This window comes from Trichosurus vulpecula, chromosome 8 (assembly GCF_011100635.1).
Source record: "Trichosurus vulpecula isolate mTriVul1 chromosome 8, mTriVul1.pri, whole genome shotgun sequence".
NCBI lineage: Eukaryota > Metazoa > Chordata > Mammalia > Diprotodontia > Phalangeridae > Trichosurus > Trichosurus vulpecula.
In genome coordinates this window covers 45,306,474-45,329,205 of record NC_050580.1, presented here as the reverse complement: position 1 = coordinate 45,329,205, position 22,732 = coordinate 45,306,474, and the positions used below count along the sequence as shown (strand labels likewise).

The following is a 22,732-nucleotide window of genomic DNA, read 5'->3' as shown; positions in this document are numbered from 1 at the left end:
GACAAATAGCAATGGAGTAGAAACAGCCTACTTTATTTACAGATCATAAGTGCTAAGCAAACTCCTGCTTCACCACTTCCTCCTTATTTTTGAAGAGGAATTGTGAAGAGGGGAAAAAGAGACAGGATGGAAGGCACTATGCAGTTAACCATCAATACAGTGAACACAAATGGGATGACTTTACCCAAACAATGGAAGAAAATAGCAGGACAAATTAGAAAGCAGAATTCATTTATAAGAAGCACACTTGAGTCCACACACGCACTGCCGGAGCCGGGGGCAGGACGAAGATGGCGACAGCCATGTACTTGGACTGCTACCTGGACAATATTGAAAATCTTCCATGGGAACTCCAAAGGAATTTCCAGCCGATGAATGAACTGGATCAAAGAACAGAAGATAAGAAAGCAGAGATCGACATCCTGGCAGCTGAGTATATCTCCACAGTGAAGACTGTCCCCCAAGCAGCGTGTGGAGCACCTGTGAAAGATCCGGAAGGCATACAGTAAATGTAAGGAGTACAGCGACGACAAAGCACAGCTGGTCATGCAGACCTACGAGATGGTGGACAAACACATTCGCCGCCTTGAGGCGGATCTCAGCACGCTTTGAGGCTGCAATGAAGGAGAAGATGGGGGGCAGTGACCTGGAGAGTTTGGGAGAAAGAGGCCTGAGAAAAGGCCAAGGACAGAAGGAGAAAAGCGGTTCCCTGGGCCACAGGAGATGCACATCAGAGGAGGACACTCTCAAGAAGAAAAACCTGAAAGGAGGGTCAGAGTTTGACAAACCATCCTCTTGGTGCACCCCTGGGACGTCCTGGACATGCCTGTGGACCGCAACAAGCCGACCTACTGCCTGATTGCCTGTGACAACCCAGATTGTCCCATTGAATCGTTTCACTTTGCTTGTGTTGATCTCACCACAAAGCCCAATGGAAAATGGTTCTGGCCGTGCTGAGTTCAGAAGAGGAAGAAGTAAGAAAGAGTCAGAAGCACCAGTTAATACCTCCCTCCCTTCATGTTGTAACAGCTTCTCTTTATTTTTAAACTACCTTATCGTTTTAGTCTGGTGTTGAGTTATCCAATGGTCACTTGTAATTCTTGATATTTCAAACAAAAAGCAGAAAATCAGCTCTCTTCTCAGGGGAGAGATTCTTGCAGGTAAATTTGCCACAGGGACTTTGTTTTCCTTCCTGTTTTACATGGATCTCCTGGTAGCACTGAACTGGGCAGTATCACTTTTACCATTCAAGCGGGATGTTTGCTAATTAGGCACCAGGAAATGTGGGCCTGCCGCAAGAAGTCCGTGCCCCCTTTGGAACCCTGGTGCCCGCCATCGCTTGGGAAGTGTAGACATGACCCTCAGTAGAGGTGGCGGAGCAGCACTGGCTGCTAAACGAGGAGGACAAACCTCATCGACGCATGTGTCTGTAGGGGCTGGGGTAGCCCTGCTTTGGCTGGGGCGTCTCCTCAATGAGGCCTGACATCGCATTCTGAAGGCAGTGTCTGTGTTTACTTGTGGTAAGGGCCTCTCTCCTATGCCCAGGTGCTGTGGGTCTTAGGGTTCTTACCATTGTGCAGTGATTTCTGCCTTATTGTGCACTGCCCTGTTTGTTTGAATTTCCAGTTCCTCCCTCTCACGAGGTCTGTACACTACCATTCTGCAGTGTGAGAAACACTGTTTTGGGGGATCACTGGACTTCCCCAAATTGTGAGAAATAGGTTTTGGGGATCACTGAACTTCCTAGGCATGGCCAAAGTTCTGAGGAAGAACCCCGTGATAATCCCTAAGGAAGGCTGTGCAGACCACAGGGGAAGACAAAGTGGTAGCCCCCCTTAATCTGTGGGGATCACAGGGCTCCTAGGGGTCAGATGCTAAGGGGGACCCAAATGATGCCCCCTTAAGAAGGCTGTGCAGACCACAGCCATTCACTAGGGGAATGCTGAGTGGTAGCTCTCTTAACACCGCAGTGGGGATCACAGGACTCACCAAGGCAGGGTCAGGAATTTAGTGCGAGATGTGCTTCTGCAGCTCATTGCTTTCCTTTCCTTAATTTTTGGAAGATCCGTGTGATTTACCCCTCCTCAGGCAAAGAACTCTGGACCAGAGTGGGTAGAGAAAGGCAATTAGAGGGAGAGTGGGTGTAGGGCTCACTGGGAACACACACTGATACACCTGGGGGGAGGGGGTTGTAACCATTCCCTCCACTCCTGTTAGAGTTACGTTTAGTTTACATTCTTTACTTTTTACATAGTTTTCCTAGGTTATACAGTTTATACAGGTAGGATAATAAGGATACGGAAGCAAAAGAGAAATTAATTAGATTTTCCTTGTCTGAGTTTAGGATTAATCTCTTTACTTCCCTACCTTCCCTCTTTAACATATTCAAATTATGCAAATCAGTAGACCTGGACTCTTGACCAAGACCAGACCCTAGATAAGCTTGAACTGGTTCAACCGGTTTGGGATTTGGTCTCTCTAGTTCCCCTGACTGCCTTCTCAGAAAGCATGTATACAACCCTCTGACCTTTTACCTGACCGACCTTGAGGCCTGGTTTCTGCTAAAGCTGGGGTTGGGGGGGGGAAGTATACCTTCAGTTCTATGGAAATAAAACTCCTCCCATTTCTTACATTGAGCAAAATGGGTTTTTATTACCACAAGGGCTTTCAGATGACAGTTTCTCTGGAAGTTCCTCAAGTTTTTACTGTGAAGACCAACTTAGTGTTTTAACATGAAGATAGTGGTCTCTGATGTGTTTTATGAAGTGAAAGTCGAGTCTTCTAAGGTCTGGTTTTATATCTGATTTATCTTGCACACTGTTAGAACTGTGAGACAAGAAGCTGTATCCAAAGGGTCTAGCTAATCTCAGATGATGTGGGGATTCTTGTGGAAAGGAAGCTGTCAGCTGGGGGTGGGGAGACTTTTTACTGATCATCGTTCACCACAAACCCATTCTGAGGATCCTTTCAGTGAGATTTTCAATGAGTAGTTTAATGTCATGACATTTGATTTGCTACTTTTGAGATACCTAGAAAGAAAGACAGGATGTGATGATACTCTGAAACCCTCAGCATGAAGAAAATGGGATTAGAAAGAAAAGAGGAGGCAAGAAAAAAGTGCTTTCTTCTTCGACTCTAGAGAGAGAGTGAACCTGGCCAAGCTGATGGAGGAATATAATTCTAACTAAGATGCTGCATATGTTAGCTGTAGAATGAGGGTCACTTGCAAAGATGCCATCGAGGCTATTCTTGTGTTTACTGCAGTCATTTGTGATTTTGCAATGTTTTCACTCTAAAATGGGCTGAGGGATGAGGGAAGCCAGGAGCACTTTGAGCCTTTGTCACCTAGTACATTTTTAGTGCATGAGGGTGATGAGAACCTCAAACAGCCAAGATATTATTAATCAATGGAGTGAATCTGATTCTTCTAAGATCTCTCCCATCCTTCACATCCAGGCTACTTTCTGTTTGAGGCTTTTGTGTTTCTGACAGAAAGACATGCCAAGGGTTGTACTGTTTAAGTCATCGAATCGTGGTGTTTACACTCAGAAACTTTGTTCGAATTTTAGGTGTGAGGCTTGAGCACCTTTGATTCTTAGGAAATCTGGATCAGGCAGCTGCTCTCCCATCCTTCTCCTGTAGAGTCAGATTTGTGTTCAGAACCCACTACTCTAGGCTCTTGGGGAGTGGCCAGGCAAAGGCCTGACTGGCCACCCTTCCCTTCTGGCTCAGGGCAGCCAGCCACTTACTCTCTTCTGTGATTCCTTGAATGCTTCATCTGCTCTGTTTAGTTGCTGTTGAATAGCAGGGGAAAAACTAGTAGAAATTATGGGGAAAATATTTTTCTAGATTGTCTTCCCAATATGTATGATGAAATTTCTAAGTACAGTAAATTTGCTGTGAGAGAATTTCTGTTGATTCTTTAGTAGCCAATTTAATAATGTGCTTCTTTCGTCTTTGACCACACAGTAGACAATGTTTTGCTCATCTGTGTAGGATTTTGGGGAAGTAGTAATCAGCGTCTGGGGGCTTGTGATCTCATGAGAAAGTAACTGGCTCCCATGACTGGTGGGAGCATTTGGTGAGATGCGGCATCTCGTTGTCCTGTTCTGGGTGGCTGTGCCTAGAGGGTTCTGTTATGCATTTGAAAATAATGCCACCAAAACATTAGGTGCAGAACTGTGGAGCAAACGGACAGAGAGTGAAAGAGAAAAGGCCCCCTAGTAATCTTTGAAACTAGGGCAGATGTGCCTGTCTGACCAGTCTAATGGGGAAGATGGATCTGATCCCAGGGGTGGGCCTGCACCTGCAGGATTCTCCCACTCTCCCTTAGTCTTCTAAGGTTAGACCTAGCTTGATTTTAGGGGGCTTGGTTCCCAGGCCAATTCTGCTTGTCTCTAAAGTAGATTTGAACCTGGCTGTTGGTCTTGTCTGCCATGACTGGCCTTGTCTTCTTTAGGCTAGGAAGAGCCCTGGGCCCCTCTGTCTGCTCCATCCCAGGGCTGCACTTCAAGGTTTGGGCTGGATTGTGAATGACTCAAGATGGAGCCTGGGACTTAACTAATCTTTGGATCTCCCCCCAGCACAGTCCCTTGCACATGCTTAGTGCTAAATAAGTGTTTGTTGGTTGAAATGAATGCATTTTGAATGTCCCAGACTATTTAATCCCACAGTTAATGACACTGTATATGAGCCAGGTATAATGTATTATCCATATTTTTTTGTGCTTATCTGCAAGTACAAACTATAGTCTATTCAGAAGAAAAGTCAGAACATTTCAGGAGTTGATTTTCCCTTCCTGAATGTTTAGATGGTTAGGAGGTAATACTTTTATCACAATTCTTCTGGTGTCTTCTGGGAGAAAACATGCTGCATTTTTGAAAAGAAAGTTTTGTTTCATTGAGTCCCATAAACCTGTGTTTGTCTGTAGTGGAATTGCTGGCTAGGGCAAGTCCCTTAGAAACTGACCCCTTAGAGGCAGGAAGGAGCTCCTAATGTAGAAATGCAAAGCTGGGCCTCCCTTCCAGGGGTGTTCACACAATCAGGCAGCTGTCAGGGGACTGGGTGGGAGGACCATCTCCCAATGAAAGCCTAAGAGGCTTCTCTCTAGCAGGAACCTGAAAGACTACATGTTTTTTCTTCCTTTTTCCCGTGATCTCTCAGAGCCTATCATGTTGTCAGCACTGGAGCAGGGATAGTGTAATCTAGCAATTGAGCTGGCCCACAGAGAGCAGCTTTCTCTGGATTTGGCATCCAGCCTTAGCTCCACACAGTGGTTGGGGTGGGGAGTGGGCAGGGACTTGTTTTTTTCTTTTTCCTTTTAAACAAAATGAATAATTTTGATTCTGGGCATTGGAAAGTTTCAAGGTTTCCTAGGTTTTTGGTGTTCCAGTATTTGCTGTTCATCACCTTTGCGAAAGCGATTGAAAAACTGGGGAAATATAAGATTGTTCTAACTGACGCATGGTTACAAAGATGTTTTTTCACATACATGTATATTTTGTGTCTTCAGCTTTACCACATTTCATCCAAAAAGATGATGATGAATGTCACATTTTATTTTCAAAGGAAATATGTTCTTTTTGTAAATGGAAGAGAATATTGTAAATCTTTTTTATTAAAAATAATGTATAATAATGGATAATTTTGATTATGTTAAATTGAAAGGTTTTTGTACAAAAAAAGCCAATGCAACAAGAATTAGGAGGGAAGCAGAAAATTGGGAGAAAATCTTTGCAACTAGTTGCTCTGATAAAGGCCTCATTTCTAAAATATACAGGGAACTGAGCCAAATATATAGGAATACAAGCCATTCCCCAATTGAGAAATGGTCAAAGGATATGAACAGGCAGTTTTCAGAGGAAGAAATTAAAGCTATCTGTATGAAAAAATGCTCTGGATCACTACTGATTAGAGAAATGCATATCAAAACAACTCTTAGATACCACATCTCTCCTGTGAGATTGGCTAAAATGACAAAACAGGAGGATGACAAATGCTGGAGAGGATGTGGGAAAATTGGGACATTGTTACATTGCTGGTGGAGTTGTGAGCTGATCCAGCCATTTTGGAGAGCAATTAGGAACTATGCCCAAAGGACTATAAAAATGTTCATACCCTTTGAGCCAGCAATACCACTTCTAGGGTTGTATCCCAAAGAAATCACACAAGCGGGAAAAGGACCCATATGTACAAGGATATTTATAGCGGCTCTTTTTGTGGTAGCCAAGAAATGGAAATCAAAGGAATGCTCATCAATTGGGGAATGGCTGAACAAGCTGTGGTATATGAAGGTAATGGAATACTATTGTGCTATAAGAAATGGGGATGATACGGACTTCGTAACAACCTGGAAAAACCTACACGACATAATGCTGAGTGAGCGGAGCAGAGCCAGGAGAACATTGTACACAACCACAGATATATGGATTCTGTGAGGACCAACCCTGACATACTTCGCTCTTCTCAGCAACGTAAGGTGCAAGGACAACTCCAGGGGACTCACGAAGGAGAGAGCTATCTGCATCCAGAGAAAGAACTGTGAAGTTTGAATGCAGATTGAGGCATACTTGCTGCTCGCCTTTTTTTTCTTCTCTTTTGTTTTTGCGTTTTTTGTTTTTTTTTTTTTTTTTTGGTTCTGTCTCTTCTTTCTCATGATTCACTCCATTGGTCATAATTCTTCTCCACAACTTGACTAGTGTATAAATTAATTCAATGCAAAGTTATACATGGTAGTTATATGAGAGTCCATGCCGTCTTGGGGAGGGAGGGGGAGGGAGGGGAGAAAATCTGGATCTCAAAATTATGTAGAACCGTGTGTGGTAAACTAAAATAAAAAAAATTGGGGGAAAAACAGAAGAAAAAAAATAATGTAAAGATGTATATCTGTATTTTGGATCATGTTATAGATAATGGATATATTGTCTAACAAATAAAATATTTTTGGGAACAAATAAAAGAAACAAGCATGAAATATAAAGGTTCTCACAGATGGGCTGAAGAAAAAAATGTTAGGCTTTAGATGAACCAAAAAAGAAATCCTATAATAGTAATCATAGTTTTAGATGTCTTCACTAAATACAGACATAAGAAAAAGAGAGAAGCAGAGGAACAACTTTATAGTTTAAGATTCCAGAGATAATCTCCTCAATATTTAATATTAAAAGATAAAACAATAATTGGCATTTTCTGCTTCTCTGAATGAGTCCCCCCCACACACAATGTTTAGATTACTGATTTATCATCTTTTTTTCCTTGAGAAAGAAAAAAGTCTTTTCTGGGCACTTTTGACATCTTTATTTGTCAAAGTATGAATAAGAGGGTTCAAGGTAGGACTCACTGGAGCCTGGGCTTACATACATACAGACTGTAATTGAGTCACTACATTATCCTCTATTGTCTGATTACATGATGCTGAAGGTGCTGGAGCCATAGGGCACCATGGTAGACAGAAAATGCCTAACAGCAAAGAATGTTAGCCATGATGCTCATGATGTCATTCCTTTATGTGTAAGATTGGGAGAGTAGCAGCATAGAGGAGAGCTCACAGAGAAAATGATTAAGCACATTAGGTCCATAGAAAGACACTTCCAACAAGATGCTGGTATTTGTTGTGTTGCCAAATGCACTGATCCACCCCACCCACAACCTCAAAGTCATAGCCAGGGAGACACAAACTTACCTATTTATTACTGTCCTACGATAATGTAAAGCAAGAGCTGGGAGAGGCCACGTGCCAATCACTAGGCATAACCATGAAGAGTTGAACCAGTATTTCAGTTTCCTGTCCCTAAGGGTTGTATACCCCCAAGGCATGGGTGGGGGGGACCTTGACGCTTTGCTTTGGTCCTGTGGGTGTTATATACTAAACATTTTTTTCATTCATTTGTGGAGCTACCTGGATATGAAATAGTGATCTTATATTTAATTAGGGATATTCATGAATAGTGGACCATATTTTTGGAAGAAATTCCATAATTAATGAGATTACAGAGCCATTTTAGTGATTGAGTATATGTAATTAAATGACTTCACGTTAGTTTGCTTTTTCATAGGTTCTATCCAGGTGTCATGACCGGACCAACATTATCTCTCTCTCTGTCTCTGTCACTCTGTCTCTGTGCCTGTCTCTCTGTCTGTCTCTCTTTTTTTCTCTGTCTCTGTCTCTCTGTCTATGTCTCTGTGTGTCTCGGTCTGTGTCTCTATTTGTATATCTTTATCTCTCTGTCTCTATCTCTCTGTCTCTCTGTCTCTTTGTCTCTCTGTCTCTCTCTGTCTCTCTCTCTCTCTCTCTCTGTCTGTCTCTCTCTCTCTCTCTCTCTCTCTCTCTCTCTCTCTCTCTCATACTTTACCATTTCTGAAAGAGCAAAAGGACGAGAGAACGTCCACCAACCGATTCTGGCCTACCAGATTCCTAAATTCCTTGCAGACACATTACATCTGCATTGCCACTAAAAATTGTTTAGGGGGTTCTGTAAACTTCACCTCTATGAGTACAAGAATAACTTATCATTTATACTCTAGAACCTGAGGTTATACAGTAAAAAAAAATCTTTGGGGTATTAGAAAATCAATTAAAGTCTTGGGACTTTCTATTAATAGTACAAAAATACACTTGTCCAAATCAATACAAATCCAGAAACCAATGCATTTCTAACCCTTCACTTATTAAATAAAGGTACTTTTTTGAGGGCTTCCCTGACATCTTTGTTCCTCAAAGTGTATATGAGAGGGTTTAAGGTGGGACTAACTGCTGTGTACAACACAGCCACGAACTTTGCACTTTCCGGAGAACAGCTAGAGATGGGATTTACATAGGCATAAAACACAATGCAGTAATACATGGTGACCACAATTAGGTGGGAGGAGCAGGTACAGAATGCTCTCTTCTTGCCCTCTCTGGTCCGGATTCTCATGATGCTCGAGATGATGAAGCAATAACACACAATGGTCAGGAGGAAATTCAGAACTGAGAAGAAGACATCAGCAAGGACTGTCATGATATCGTTCACATGTGTTGAGGTGCAAGAGAGAAGCAACGCAGCAGGCATTTCACAGAAGAATTGATCAATGATGTTGGGGCCACAGAAAGATAATCGAATCATAAGCTCTGTTTTGATGGTTGTGTTAAGTCCACAGATGCTCCATACCCCAACTGCCAGAAGGAAACAAATCCTCTTGCTCATCATGGTACTGTAGTGCAGGGGGTGGCAGATGGCTGCATACCTATCATAAGCCATGGCAGTGAAGAGCAGGAGCTCACCAGATACAGACCAGGTAAGGAAGTATACTTGGGCCATGCATCCACCATAGGAGATGGTCTTCTTTTCTGAAACCAGGTTTTCTAACACCTTGGGAAGAACAGAGGTTGTGCACATGATGTCTAACATAGACAAGTTGACCAGGAAAAAATACATAGGTGTGTGAAGAATAGAGCTCCAAATGACCAGCACCATGATCAGGATGTTCCCAGTGAAGGCAGCTGTGTATAAGGAAAAAAAAATTGCTGAAAAGCAAGATCCTTAATGGAACACTATCTGAGAAACCTTGAAGGATGAACTCAGTCACTTGTGTCTGGTTATTCAGCATCATCCTGTTGAGAGCAGAATTTTCCCCACTTTTTCTCTTCTTTTCTTTCAATGCCAATTCAAATAGTTACATAATTCTCTGATTCTCTCTACCAACTTGCTGAATTTTAAGAGAAAATAATTTTTAAATATTTAACCTGTGAATAAAATATGAGAATAATCCAGGTGATCCCATAATTTATTAAAATTTTAAATTTGGAATATGAAGCAGTGAACAAAAGAATTTAATTCAATTAATATGAAGGTTATAAAACAATTTTTAAAAGCCTGTATAATCTTCCTAACACAGAAGGAATCATAGGGTACTCTTGTACAAATACTTATCAACAAACATTTATGGTGCCTACAATCTGCCAAGCAATGGGTCAAGATTTTAACTCTGAATACAGTATTTTCTCACTTAGATGACCATTATGTTTCTCCCCAAAATGCAACAACAAAAATATACATTCATTTCAGGTGTATTGACAGCATGGACATCTGAAAGGACAAGACAACAATTTATCGTTTCTTTGAACTTTGGTTAGAATGCCAACTGGGCAAGGCATTGGTGTGGCCTTGTAAATCATCTAATTTTTCTGGGCCTATATTTCATCATCTATAAAATGAAGGGGCTAGATTAACTTGACCTCTGAGGTCCTGTCCAATTTTGAACTGGTGGGATTCTGTGATCCTGTAATTTCCAGTATCCTCCTCAGGCAATTTCCTCTGACTACAGATGGCAGAGAAGGTGCTAATCTGCATTGATAGAGGGAGTTTATTTCCCTGCAAATTTTCTACAGCAATGAAATCACAAGTTCCATCCTAGCCTTAGCCCAAAAATTAAAAATCAAAGCAACCAATCCAACTTGCTTTGTAGCTATTTATGTTTGTACAAATTTACTTCACTATATAAAATGTTATAGCTTTCAATCATTGTCCCTATGTCTACATCAGGAGTCTTGGTCTATTCACTCATTTTCATTCTCTCTTACCAGGATATTCCTGAAGAAAATCTGAGAAATCCAGATCTTGGGTGAATCACTTAAGCTCCCTCTGCTTTAACCACCTCAACTGCCAAATGAGGTGGTTAGGTTTGATGGTCTCTAAGATTCCTTACACTTCTAAATCTATGGTTCTGTTACTTTATGACACTCTAAAATAGTTCACACTTCCAATCTCCCAGTTGATCAAGAGGTCTAAAGAATGAAAGATTCCAAAATGTCTATTGTTTGCTAATTAGAAAACTACATTTGGCTTGGCAGAGAAAAAAAAAATGGAGCCTTAAATAGAAGCTTTCCTCCACCTACAAAGGTCCTGGAGAAGAGACATTTAAAGCTCCCTCTTCCTCATGAAAGAGATGTGGGGGACTGCTAGGGCAAAATACTTCATACATTGCAAATACGATCTCTGTATGTTTCCCATTGTCTTTCTTTGTTAAGATGAAGAGATAATGGGGAGGAATGTGGGTGTGTCAGCTACCAAAAGGGGCAATAAGTGTCATGTAAAAACAAAGGACTTCAATAAAATGTTTTTTAAATATTTGATTCCAACAAAAATTCCACAAAATTCCATATATATATATACATATATATATATATATGTATGTATATATATATATATTCAATATCATATGACATTACTGGATAAATTCAAGCATGGATATTACTATTTAATGATCATTGGAGTGTCAATGATAAATACATGATCTATTTATATGCACATTCATACACACACACACACACCACACACACACACACACACACGGGGGTTGGGTGGAGGCAATTGGGGTTAAGTGACTTGCCCAGGATGACACAGATAGTAAGTGTCAACTGTCTGAGGCCACATACGAACTCAGGTTCTCCTGACTTCAGGGCCAGTGCTCTATCCACTATACCACCTAGCTACCCTTTTATCTATTCAGAATGTTAAACCTCTTTTACTGTGATTTTTCCATCTTTCAGTTCTGTTAAAAAGTTTTTCGTGTTTATCATCCATGCTATCTTTCTCACTTTTGCTTTATCTTACTTAGAGTATGATTACAGGCCCTACACAAGCTTATAGACATCACATTTGGGGGAGGACATGAAAGCATATGGACCGGTATAATACTTGCCAACAATTTTTTGTCCACAAATAAAACCTCAAGTATTCTTCTATCAGCTTGGCAGTTCTCCCAATAACTTATTTAATATTGCATTTTCCTTATAAATAAATAAATATATTGGGACTTCACTGTTTACTATCTTTTAACTATAATTTATTAACATGTTAAATAAGGTTTATCCTGAAACAAAATGTGATATGACCTACGTGAACAGTCTTGGAGTGAGAAAGATGTTGATTCAAGTTCTGACTCTAATACTTTCCATCTATGTAACCACAGGCAAATCTCTTTACCCCTCACTATCTGAGGGGACTTTCTAAGACTAAAAGTTACATATAAATTGCCTGAATTCCATCAGTGGAAAGAGCTTTTTGCCTTAAATGTAAAATGTCCACCTTGAGTGTACTTCAAGGAAAACACAAGTCTAAACCCAAACAAAGAAAAAAATCTTTTACAGGCACCCACTCTAGGGAAGATATCCAAAGAAATGCTGGTTTATTGTGACCTTTTATTACATTTGAATAAAATAGTTTCTGTCCCATGCCAGCATTCCTAGCAGTCTGTGGGTCAAACTTTTTTTTTTATATTGTCTAGTGCGGAATTTTCTGAACAGGTTTTTTAACAATCTGAAAAAACTATTTTCTCCTACACCTACTCAGACTACTCAGGTACTGTTTCTTCTCTTATAGAAACTACATTTCCATTCTCAAGATAGTTCAGGCTTATTGAAGGGTTTAGGATTCCCTTTATCTGTTAAGATTTTTGGCTTGATAGATTACTCTATGGCTTAATAGATTATTCTGTCAAGTACATCATATGTATATTAACTGCCCTTGGCATCCCCTGGGTGATCATAGCTTGGCTACCATGGGCGCAGGACACCAAATGTAATTAACTTCATGTCTTTATTTATTCCCAAGCATTTCAAATTTGTACATTCCTTTTTTGGGGGGGTAGCTTGTATATTTTACATATCGATGTTCTAGTCATAAGTCCCCAGAGCTTAGGTCTAAAAGATCTAAGTTTGAATTTTGTGCCTGATGCTTAGTAGCCATGCAATCTTGGTGCCTCTAAGCCTTAGAGTCCTCTTCTGTAAAATGGGGGGTCAGGCTTAATGCCTTCTAAAGTCTTTACCAGGAGTAAATCTATAATCCTGTGTAAATGGAAAGGATATTATTTGTACTACAAATCTCAGAGTTGATCAGAGATCATTTTTGTTATTCTGTCATCCATAGGAGAGAGCATGGTGGGATGAAATTAGCCCTGTACTTGGAGTCAAAGAACCTGATTTCGAATGTTAGATCACCTACTTAGCATCTATGAGACCTTGACCAAGACATCCATACCCCCAAACCATTCCCGAAACAAAGCTGAATATTGATTCACTTTCCTTGCATTTTCCAATAGCTACTTATTTCACTAAGTAGGCATTTTCTTGTCCCAAGAACCTACATCTAAATCTTCCCCTGATAAAGCATTCTGCTAAGCCTGGCTCCCCAAAGTCCCTACTCTTATTTCTTAATATAATTTGCTATTTCATTTGTCACTTTCAAACTTTCTGGGTAATACTCATTTTATCTGCTAAGTCACTGGCATAATATGTATATGTTAGAATTATAGGATCCTAGACTGAGACCTGGAGGATACCTTAGAGATCTTCCACTCAAACCTTCTCATTTAACAGCAAAGGAAATGGAGACTCAGTGATGCTTCAGTGACTCAGCTAAGGTCATATAGGAAGGAAGTGAAAGAGACATGATTTTAACCTACGTCTTTAAACTCCAAATAGAGTGTTCCCTTGTATCAATTCATTTTTCTTATTTCAACATGAAACTTTCACATAGCGCTGTCCTTATCTGTTACCAATCCTCCCCCACCGCCAATTACACACTATGCCGCATCTCTGCATTCTTTTCTCAGGTTCTTATAGGCGATGATAATCTTGTAGCATGAATACCTCTGGTTATTCCTCTTGGAATTTCAAGTTTATGCATTCATTAATTTTCATTTTTAGGATTTATATACTGTCAGCTGGATTATTGACTATATCTCATACTTGTTCAGTAAGTACCTGAACTACCTTGTCTTCTCTATTTCTTCCACCACTTCTCTTTGGTGCCATGATTTCTCTTCACTGTTGGCCCTTCATTAAACCAAGCCTGTCTGTCAGTCTTCTGCATTCAACATTTTCTTTTCAAACTTTTATTTTTCATTTGCCAAGAAAATGCTTTTTGAAAGATAGACATGTAATTTTGCCTATCAGTTATGCATATGGATTTGGGTTTGCAATGCTAATGTACTTCAAGATACATTTGTTCACAAAGAATGCTAAATTTTACTTAAATTATATCTTCTTTTACATGGTGATGGATCTTTAACCTGTGGATTTGTGACCTGGTCTTAATAGAAGAATATCATCCTATTGCTAACAAGCCGTTGAAAAATTGTATGTAGCCATTCAGGGGTTTAGGGACAAAGCATCCCAAAAGGAATAATTACCGAAAATTGTCACTGGGCTGTGTTTAACTGAAGACTAATGAGGTTATTTGTGCAGAGGAGGCTGGATATTCACCCCTAAGGATTCCTACTTTTAGAAATGACCATTCTTGTTCCATTGTTCTCTACATCTAGAGATGTACCTCTCTACTTAATATTCTTATGTTGAATCTTGTACCATAGCTATTGCATATTGATTTTGAATTTTTTAGTATACATTTATAATTTGCAACTTGATAACTTAGAGCATAAGTTCCAGGAGGGCAGGCATTATATCATAATTGCTTCCTTTTTCTCCCATTATGTAGCATGTAATAGCTACATAATCATTGGCTCCTGGGCCCTGATTGGCTCCATGTTGTGCTTATTCTGCACCAGGGACAATCAGACTAATAGAAGGAGAAAGGTCCATAACAAAGAGCACTTGGATGACCACAAAGTCCAAAAACAGGGAAGACAAAAGCCCAATGTTTAGGGCAGCAACAGGGAACACCATGTAGGATCCAGTGTGGTATTAGCAAGCCAACCTCAGAGGCAAGAGAACACCCTAGACAAAGGGCATCCTGAGATACCTCTGCAGGCCATGGTGGGAAACCAGCAAGTGAATAGCCCTTGAGCCCACAATGGAGGAATGAACACAAGCAAAGTCTAATGTAGGGAATGTCCTGGAGAAAAATGGAAAGACAGAGTCTCTAGACAGAGCTTATCACTAAAACATCCACATAGCCCTTTGAAGGAGGTACCAAATAATTGGTTATCATACCCAGGAGCAGGCATGTTCTGCTCTTCCTGGGCAATGCAGAGTCAGACTTAAACACATCCCATCTTTGCTCCTTATATAAAGGCTGATAAGGTAAGCAAATCCAGGAAAACTCCAAATGCCATGAGCAAATACCTAGATTTGTAAAACATCTTGCAGGGTAAACCCTAAAAAGAAAGCAGCCTCATAATAAACTCAGATAAAGTCTTTAAGAAAATAAAAAAGATATCCTAGCCACAAGATTGCAAAAGTACTTAGAAGAGAAAACAAGAAAGAAAAGTATGGAAACATCAGGAAGGAAAGAATTTCAAGGAGAATTTCAATCTTAGAATAGATGGTAGAAACCTTCACGAAAAATCTAAATGTCCTAAAAATTATAATGGAACAAAGAGGTGACCTGTTCTCCAATAAGGTATGGCTAGGTGGTAGAGTGGACAGAGTGCTAGGCCAAGAGTCAGGAAGACCTGAGTTCCAATCTGGCCAAAGACATTAGCTGTGTGACTGTGAGCAAGTCATTTAACCCTGTTTGCCTCATTTTCCTCATCTGTAAAGGGATCTGGAGAAAGAAATGGTAAACCACTTCAGTATCTTTACCAAGAAAACCTCAAAAAGGGGTCAGGAAGAGTTTAACGCAACTAAAAATGACTAGACATAAACAATGATAAATTTTCCAACAATGACACACTATGGAAACAAAAAATATTAAAACACAAAAGGAGGAGGAAGAAAAAGTCTATCTAAATATCATGAGAAAAAAACTGTCTGGAAACCATATTCCAAAAAACTAAATTAAAACTATCCATATTCCCAAGAAACAAAGGACAAAGTGAAAATAGAACCCAACAGTTGCCCCCTAAAAGAAATCCCCAAATGAAAACTCATAAGGATATTGCAGCCAAAATCCAGAGTTTCTAGGTCAAAGAAAAAATGCAAGTAGTCATAAAGAATGAGGTCCAGTGCCAGGGAAGTCAGGATCACACCAAAGTTTGCAAGGCCGATATTAAGGAAGTGAAACCTTATAACATGATATTCCAAAACAAAACCTATTCAACAAAACAAAGGTTAATTCTGTAATGGAAAAATGTATTTTCCATGGGACAGAGAATTTTGTAAACATTCCTGATGAAAAAGCCACAAGTAAAAAAGCATTTTGAATTAAAATATAGACATCGAGAAAACACTCACTATATTTTTCTGTGGTCCTAACCAACCAAACATAATTGTTTAATTGAAAGATAATATTAAAAGATGGGATGTTTATGCTTTAATAGAGTCATAAGAAATATATGTCTTCTCATAATCTTAAAATTGTCAAGAGTCATAGAAAAAGGTAAATGTGACAGACAGAGGACCTGAGGATGGTTTTATCCTGTTTTTATCATCTTAGTAGAAGACATAAATGGAAGGGATGGAGGACCCAAAGTGAGGAGAAAAGGTAAAGGAAGAACAGGCAAATAACTATCACATAATAGAGATGCATCAGATTAATAGTATTTAAAGACATAGGAAGGGATGGGGGTGTAGGAATGCTATGAACCACACATTCATCTGAACCAGAAAGACGAAAGTTGAACATGATTTTACAGAAAAAGAAGCAGAGATAGAAACACAGAGAGAGAAAGCGATATTACGATATATAAACACATTAATCTAAAAAGAGCAGTGAGGTTGAATCAAGGTTTTCATAATGATTTCACAACCTTTCTTCTCCTGGGGTTAGGGCTCCAGGGCTATACTGCTGATGAAAACTTTTTCTCCTGCTGTCATAGGATCCCACCTTTTAACATACACACACACACACACACACACACACACACACACACACACACATGATTCTGGGGTACTAGAACTCTAAATTCACTTAGAGACCCATTACTACTCCATTCCCACCTACAACTGATCAAGAGATTTTAAACATTGCAATAACTGAGCACAAGAATAACATTGATCATACTCTAGAATCTGAGATTCAATATCAGGAAAAAATCTTTGGGATACTAGAAAATCAAAGTCTTAGGACTTTCCATATTTACTACAAGAACACACTTGCCCAAACCAACTCTATCCAGAAAGCAATAAATCTCTAAGCCCTTACTTACTGAATAGAGACACTTTTCTGAGGGTTTCCCTGACATCCTTGTTCCTTGAAGTATAGATGAGAGGATTTGAAGTGGGTATAGGTGCTACATATGTTACAGCCTCAATTTGAGACGGGATGATATGGGCATAAAAACAGGGTAGTAGTACACGGTGACCACAATCAGGTGGGGGAAATAGGTAGAGAATGCTCTCTTCTTGCTCTCTCTGGTCTAGATTCTCATGATGTTAGAGATGATAAAGCAGTAAGTTACAGTGATCAGCAGGAAATTCAGAATTGAGAAGAAGACATCAGCAATGATTGTCATGATATTGTTCACATATATTGAGGTACAAGAGAGAAAAATACAGGGGGGATTTCAAAAAATAATTTGTTTAAAAATGGTTGAGGCCACAGAAAGATATTTGAAACATCAGGCCAGTATCAACTGTGATGCTAAGTCCAGAGATTCTCCATACTTCAACTGCCAGAAGGACACAAATCCTGCTAATCATGGTGCTGTAATGCAGGGTGTGGTAGATGACGACACATTTGTCATAAGCCATGTTTGTAAAGAACAGGAGTTCACCAGATACATATCAGAAAAGGAAGTACATTTGGGCCATGTATCCACCATAGAAGATGGTCTTCTTTTCTGAAAGCTGGTTATCTAACACTTTGGGAAGAACACAGGTTATACACATGATGTCCAGCATAGAAAAGTTGACTAGGAAAAATACATAGGACTGTGAAGAACAGAGATCCAAATAACCAATATCAGAATATTATCAACGGGGGTTGCTGAGTATAGTGGAAAGGGGTGCCAAAGAGCAAGATTTTTAATGTATATTGAGTAGCCTGGCATGATGAACTCAGGCACAAATTTCTCATTATTTTCTACCACTCTGTTGAGGGTTGGCTTTTTTTTTTCTTTATTTCCCTTTCTTGCTATCTTTTTACTTATATATCAGTTCAAGTAGTCCTGAAGCTTTTCTTCCAACTAGTTAATCATTTAGTAAAATCATAAAATAACAAAATAAAAACCAATGGATTCAATCTTAGAATAAAAATTCAAAAGAATAATATGAATGGTAGATTAGAATTTTAAATAAGTACAATAATTCAGTGGAGGAGGATAAAAAAGATAATACAATTTATGAAAAAGTTATACTACTATTACTAAACTCTAAAATTAATTCTCTTGCCATTCCATGCAGGCTCAGATTACTTATAAAAATCATAGGCCTTAAGCCCAAGTAAGACCTCATAGTCTTTGTAAACCCCAAATTAAATTCTCATTTATTAATTGAGGAATGTGAATCCCACGTTGTTTAGGCTTAATTTCCCTTATTCTCAGTCTCCTCACTGGTAGAATTATAGAGTTGGTGTAATTGGTTGCTGAAGTCTTTTCCAGATATAATGCTATGTAATGCTATAGTTCTATGATTCCAGGAATGGAAAGCAATTTGCCCAAAATATAACAGTAGTGTGTGGCAGCGTCAACTAATCAAGAAGTCTTTGTAGTAAAGACTCTACTAGTAAACACTGGTATTGTAAAGACTCTATTACTTTATACTAAAGACTCTAAAATTGTGTAATGCTATAATTCTATGATTTTCTGTCTTCCCTCATGACATGCAAGTGTTCTTAATTGTATTTGACATTAAAAACTGTGCATGTTAGTTATAGAATTTGGAAGGTATTCCTGAGTTATAACACGGCTCAGTGTTCCTGATCTTATTTATGTCAGTGTGGGTAATTCTTGTGAACAGGGTTAAGTGACTTACCTAGGGTCACACAGCTAGTAAGTGTCTGAGGCCAGATTTGAATGTTGCCAGCGGCTGTGGCACCGAAAATGGCCAGAGATGGACAAATGCTGTGGAAAGTGAAAAGATTACACAGGCCAGGCCAGAAAGTACAGCAAAGCTCCATTTATTAAGCTGAAGAAAAGGGCTTAAATACCTTTTTAGGTAAACAGATCAACAAGTTCACATGTGAGACATTTTTTACATTGCATGACTTCCTCATGCTTTGTTCCCCTCTGCATGACTTCCTTGTGCTTTGTTACCTTTTTGCCACAACAATATTGTGTTAACATCTCACAGGTGGTGTTTAGCACGTGTGTGCCATGGGGGTTTTGGAGAGAGCATGGGTGTGCTGAGGTGGGGTGGATTGGAGAGCCCACATGCTGAGATACCAGCCTAAGGGCAAGAACAGGCTTCAGGGAAAATCTGGCCTATATCTTATTCCAGAATGGACTTTCTCTGAGCTGGCTCTCTACATTTGAATTCAGGTCTCTTTGAGTCTAGGCCCAGCACCGGGTAACATAGTTTCCCTAATAGAGAAAGATCCAGCCTCATAGCCTAGGGGATTTGTATTGAAGTCCTGCCTTTGGCATACATTGGCTTTGTGATTATGGGGAAATCACTTACCCTTACCCACTAGGCAATTCTCTCCAAGTATAATTTGCAGAGAAGATCTAATCCATGTCGATAGGAGTTTCTCCTCCTGGAAATTTTCTATGTCAATGAAATCACCTGTAATCCATAACCCTATCTTCATATTTAATATTACAAAAAATTGCTCCAACCAATATAACTTGATTTACAACTATTTACATTTGAATAAATTAACTTCACCACTTTAACCAGTGTATTCCTGAAGAAAATCTGAATGGGCCGGTGCTTACAGGCCTTGGGCAAAATCATTTAACCTTTTCTTGCTTCAGTATATCATCTGTGTAATGAAGGGGTTAGACTCAATGGCCTCTAAGGTTCCCTGCAATTCTACATCTATGATTCTATGAACTTAGGGACCTCTACCACACACTGCAGCTCCAGACACCCAAATGACCAGGACGTCTAGAGAACAGAAAAAGCCAATGTACATGCTGTTTTCTAATTACAAAAATATATTTGATGTGACAATAAGAGAGTATTGAAGGGTCTCCTTAACACCTACAATGGTCATGCAGAAGAGACCCTGAAAGGTAGGTACTACACGACAGACAGGTAAGGGACCACTAGGACAAAAGTGTAAGTAAAACTATACACACATATATCTATCGGTGTATACATATACATATACATATATTAGCATATACGCCCATAGATACACAGTGTGTATCTCAAACACAATCTCTATATGATATGTTGCACATAGTTTGGAGTTTTTGTCATAAGAGAAATTTTAATCAGGTTAGAGTGGTAGAGTGGTAGTATGATCTAAAGAACAAATACATATAAACACACAAACAAATGTTATATACATATATGTATGTGTATGTGTATCTGTATATATATTTGTGTGTTTATATATACATGTATATATACATATATGTATATATATGTGCGTATATATGTGTATATATATATATATATATATATATATATATATATATATATATATATATATATATACAGAGAGAGAGAGAGAGAGAGAGAGAGAGAGATAACTTATAGAATAACAGCTGAATTTCCCATACATTGTTTGAGATCAGACAAGATTAATTATCTGAGAACTGACTAAAAAAATCATCATATTACCTCTTTTTGTTCAGTCATTTTTCAGGCATGTCTAACTCTTCATGACCCCATGTGGAGTTTTCTTGGCAGAGACACTGGAGTGTTTACCATTTTCCTTCTCCAGCTCAATTTACAAATGGAGAACTCAGGCAAATGCTGTTAAGTGAGTTACCCAGGATCACATAGCTAGTAAGTGCCTGAGGCCAGATTTGAATATAATCTAAATTCACCTGACTCCAGGGCTCTACCCACTGACCCACCTGTTTCTCTTTCCTTCTCTCTCTCTCTCTCTCTCTCTCTCTCTCTCTCTCTCTCTCTCTCTTTCTCTCTCTAGATATAGATATAGACAGATCGTGTATGCGTATATAGTATATATAGTGATTTAATCGTGTACTATTTTTGATGATGATTTATTAACATGGTAAATAAGATTTACTCGGAAACACACTATTTACTATGTGAAAATAGTTGTGCTGTGTATAGGGGAAACAAGGGAAAAGCAAGTCAGGTCCTGATCTCATGAATGAAAAATTTTTATTAGATGAATAGCCAGATATAAAACAAAAAATATTTTATGATTATTGCTACCTAGCCTAAGGTTGCACATTGCTTTTCACACACAAATTTCAATAATCCAATGAGAGTGTGTTTTCAGACTTTGGATCTTACTGAAGTAGATAATGCAAAGTAGAAAATTATCTCAACCACAGAATAAAACCCATTCATGCAATTTATTTGGTACAATGAATTTTGAAGATAAAATAATTATTTTTGTAGGCAGAAAATCTACTATTGATGATACATATATAATGATCTGAGCATTACAGTTATAATAATATAGTCATCACACGATGACCAAGAGTACAGTAATTACGGATAAGCATTAAATGGAAGAATAGGAAGAGTACTAACAGCCACAGATCTTGATCTCTTGGACATCACCCATGTTTTTAACTGGCATTTTCATCAAAAGTTCAAGGAGTAAACATGGAAAAACCTACATGATATAATGCTGAGTGAGTGGAGAAGAAACAGGAGAATATTATACACAACCACAGATATATGGATTCTGTGATGACCAACCCTAATAGACTTTGCTTTTCTCAGCAATGCAAGGTGCAAGGACAACTCCAAAGGGATCATGAGGGAGAGATCTATCTACATCCAGAGAAAGAACTATGAAGTATGAATGCAGATTGAGGCACACTGTTTACTCTCTCTCTTTTTTTTTGTTTTCCCTTTTTTTCTTTTGTTTTTGGTTTGTTTTTTTTTTTTTTTGGTTTTGTTTCTTCTTTCTCCTGATCCATTCCATTGGTCATGATTCTTCTTTGCAACTTGACTGTTGTGTAAATGGGTTCAATGCGAAGTTATATGTAGATGATATGTTGAATTCCATGCCGTCTTGGGGAGGGAGGGGGGTGGGGTGGAAGAAAATCTGGAACTCAAAATTATGTGGAACTGAGCATTGTAAACTAAAAATAAAAAATCTTAATTATATAAAAATTAATTAATCCTTTGGCCAAAAAAAAAACAAGTTCAAGGAGTATATCCATAAGGTAGGGTACACTAGATGAACCAGGAATTGGGGGAAATTAATTTTCCTACTTAGAAAAATCTACTGGAAAAATGATTGATGAATTAATCAAAATTTTGCAAAGAGCAAATCAGAATATTCCCAATGTTTGTTTTAATAGCTGAATGATATAAGTAGCATAAATAGAAGGAAAAAAGGAAACATGGCAAGAACAGAAACATTTATTGATTTTGGAAACATCTAGAATCCAGGAGACCAGTATTTCAAAATTCTGATTGACTATATCACATTAAAGGATCACATATGAATGGGTGTAAGGAAAAACTGACTTATGTATGAAGGCATAGGATAGTTGTCATTGGAATGTTTAAAATGCCTACATCTTAGAATATTTTTGCATTTTTTAAATAAAATTGAAAGCACTTTAAAATACACATTAAGCAACCTGGGATTGCCTCCCTAACTGTGAAGTGTACAAAAAATCTTGGGTTAGCAAAGTTAATTACTTGTAATTAGGTTAATATGCACAAAATATGGGTGAATTAAAAGTAGGGCTGTCATGAGATGAATTCCTGTAATAGAAGGAAAAGACTGGCTTTGTTCTCCTTAAATATCTTATATTGACCTTGTCAGTACAATTGAACCTTTCATATTATGTTTCCATCTTC

General features: G+C 38.7%; 1 protein-coding gene and 1 pseudogene across 1 annotated transcript; one reads left to right on the top strand and one right to left on the bottom strand.

Annotated features, from left to right (window-relative positions):
* Window positions 1-290: 290 nt before the first annotated feature.
* Window positions 291-978, top strand: LOC118830117 (annotated as a pseudogene).
* Window positions 979-8,660: 7,682 nt separating this feature from the next.
* LOC118829190 (olfactory receptor 13A1-like) lies at window positions 8,661-9,591 on the bottom strand. Its single transcript, XM_036736161.1, is given in 2 exon segments — window positions 8,661-9,491; window positions 9,493-9,591. Coding segments are annotated over 2 exon segments (930 nt in total).
* Window positions 9,592-22,732: the final 13,141 nt, after the last annotated feature.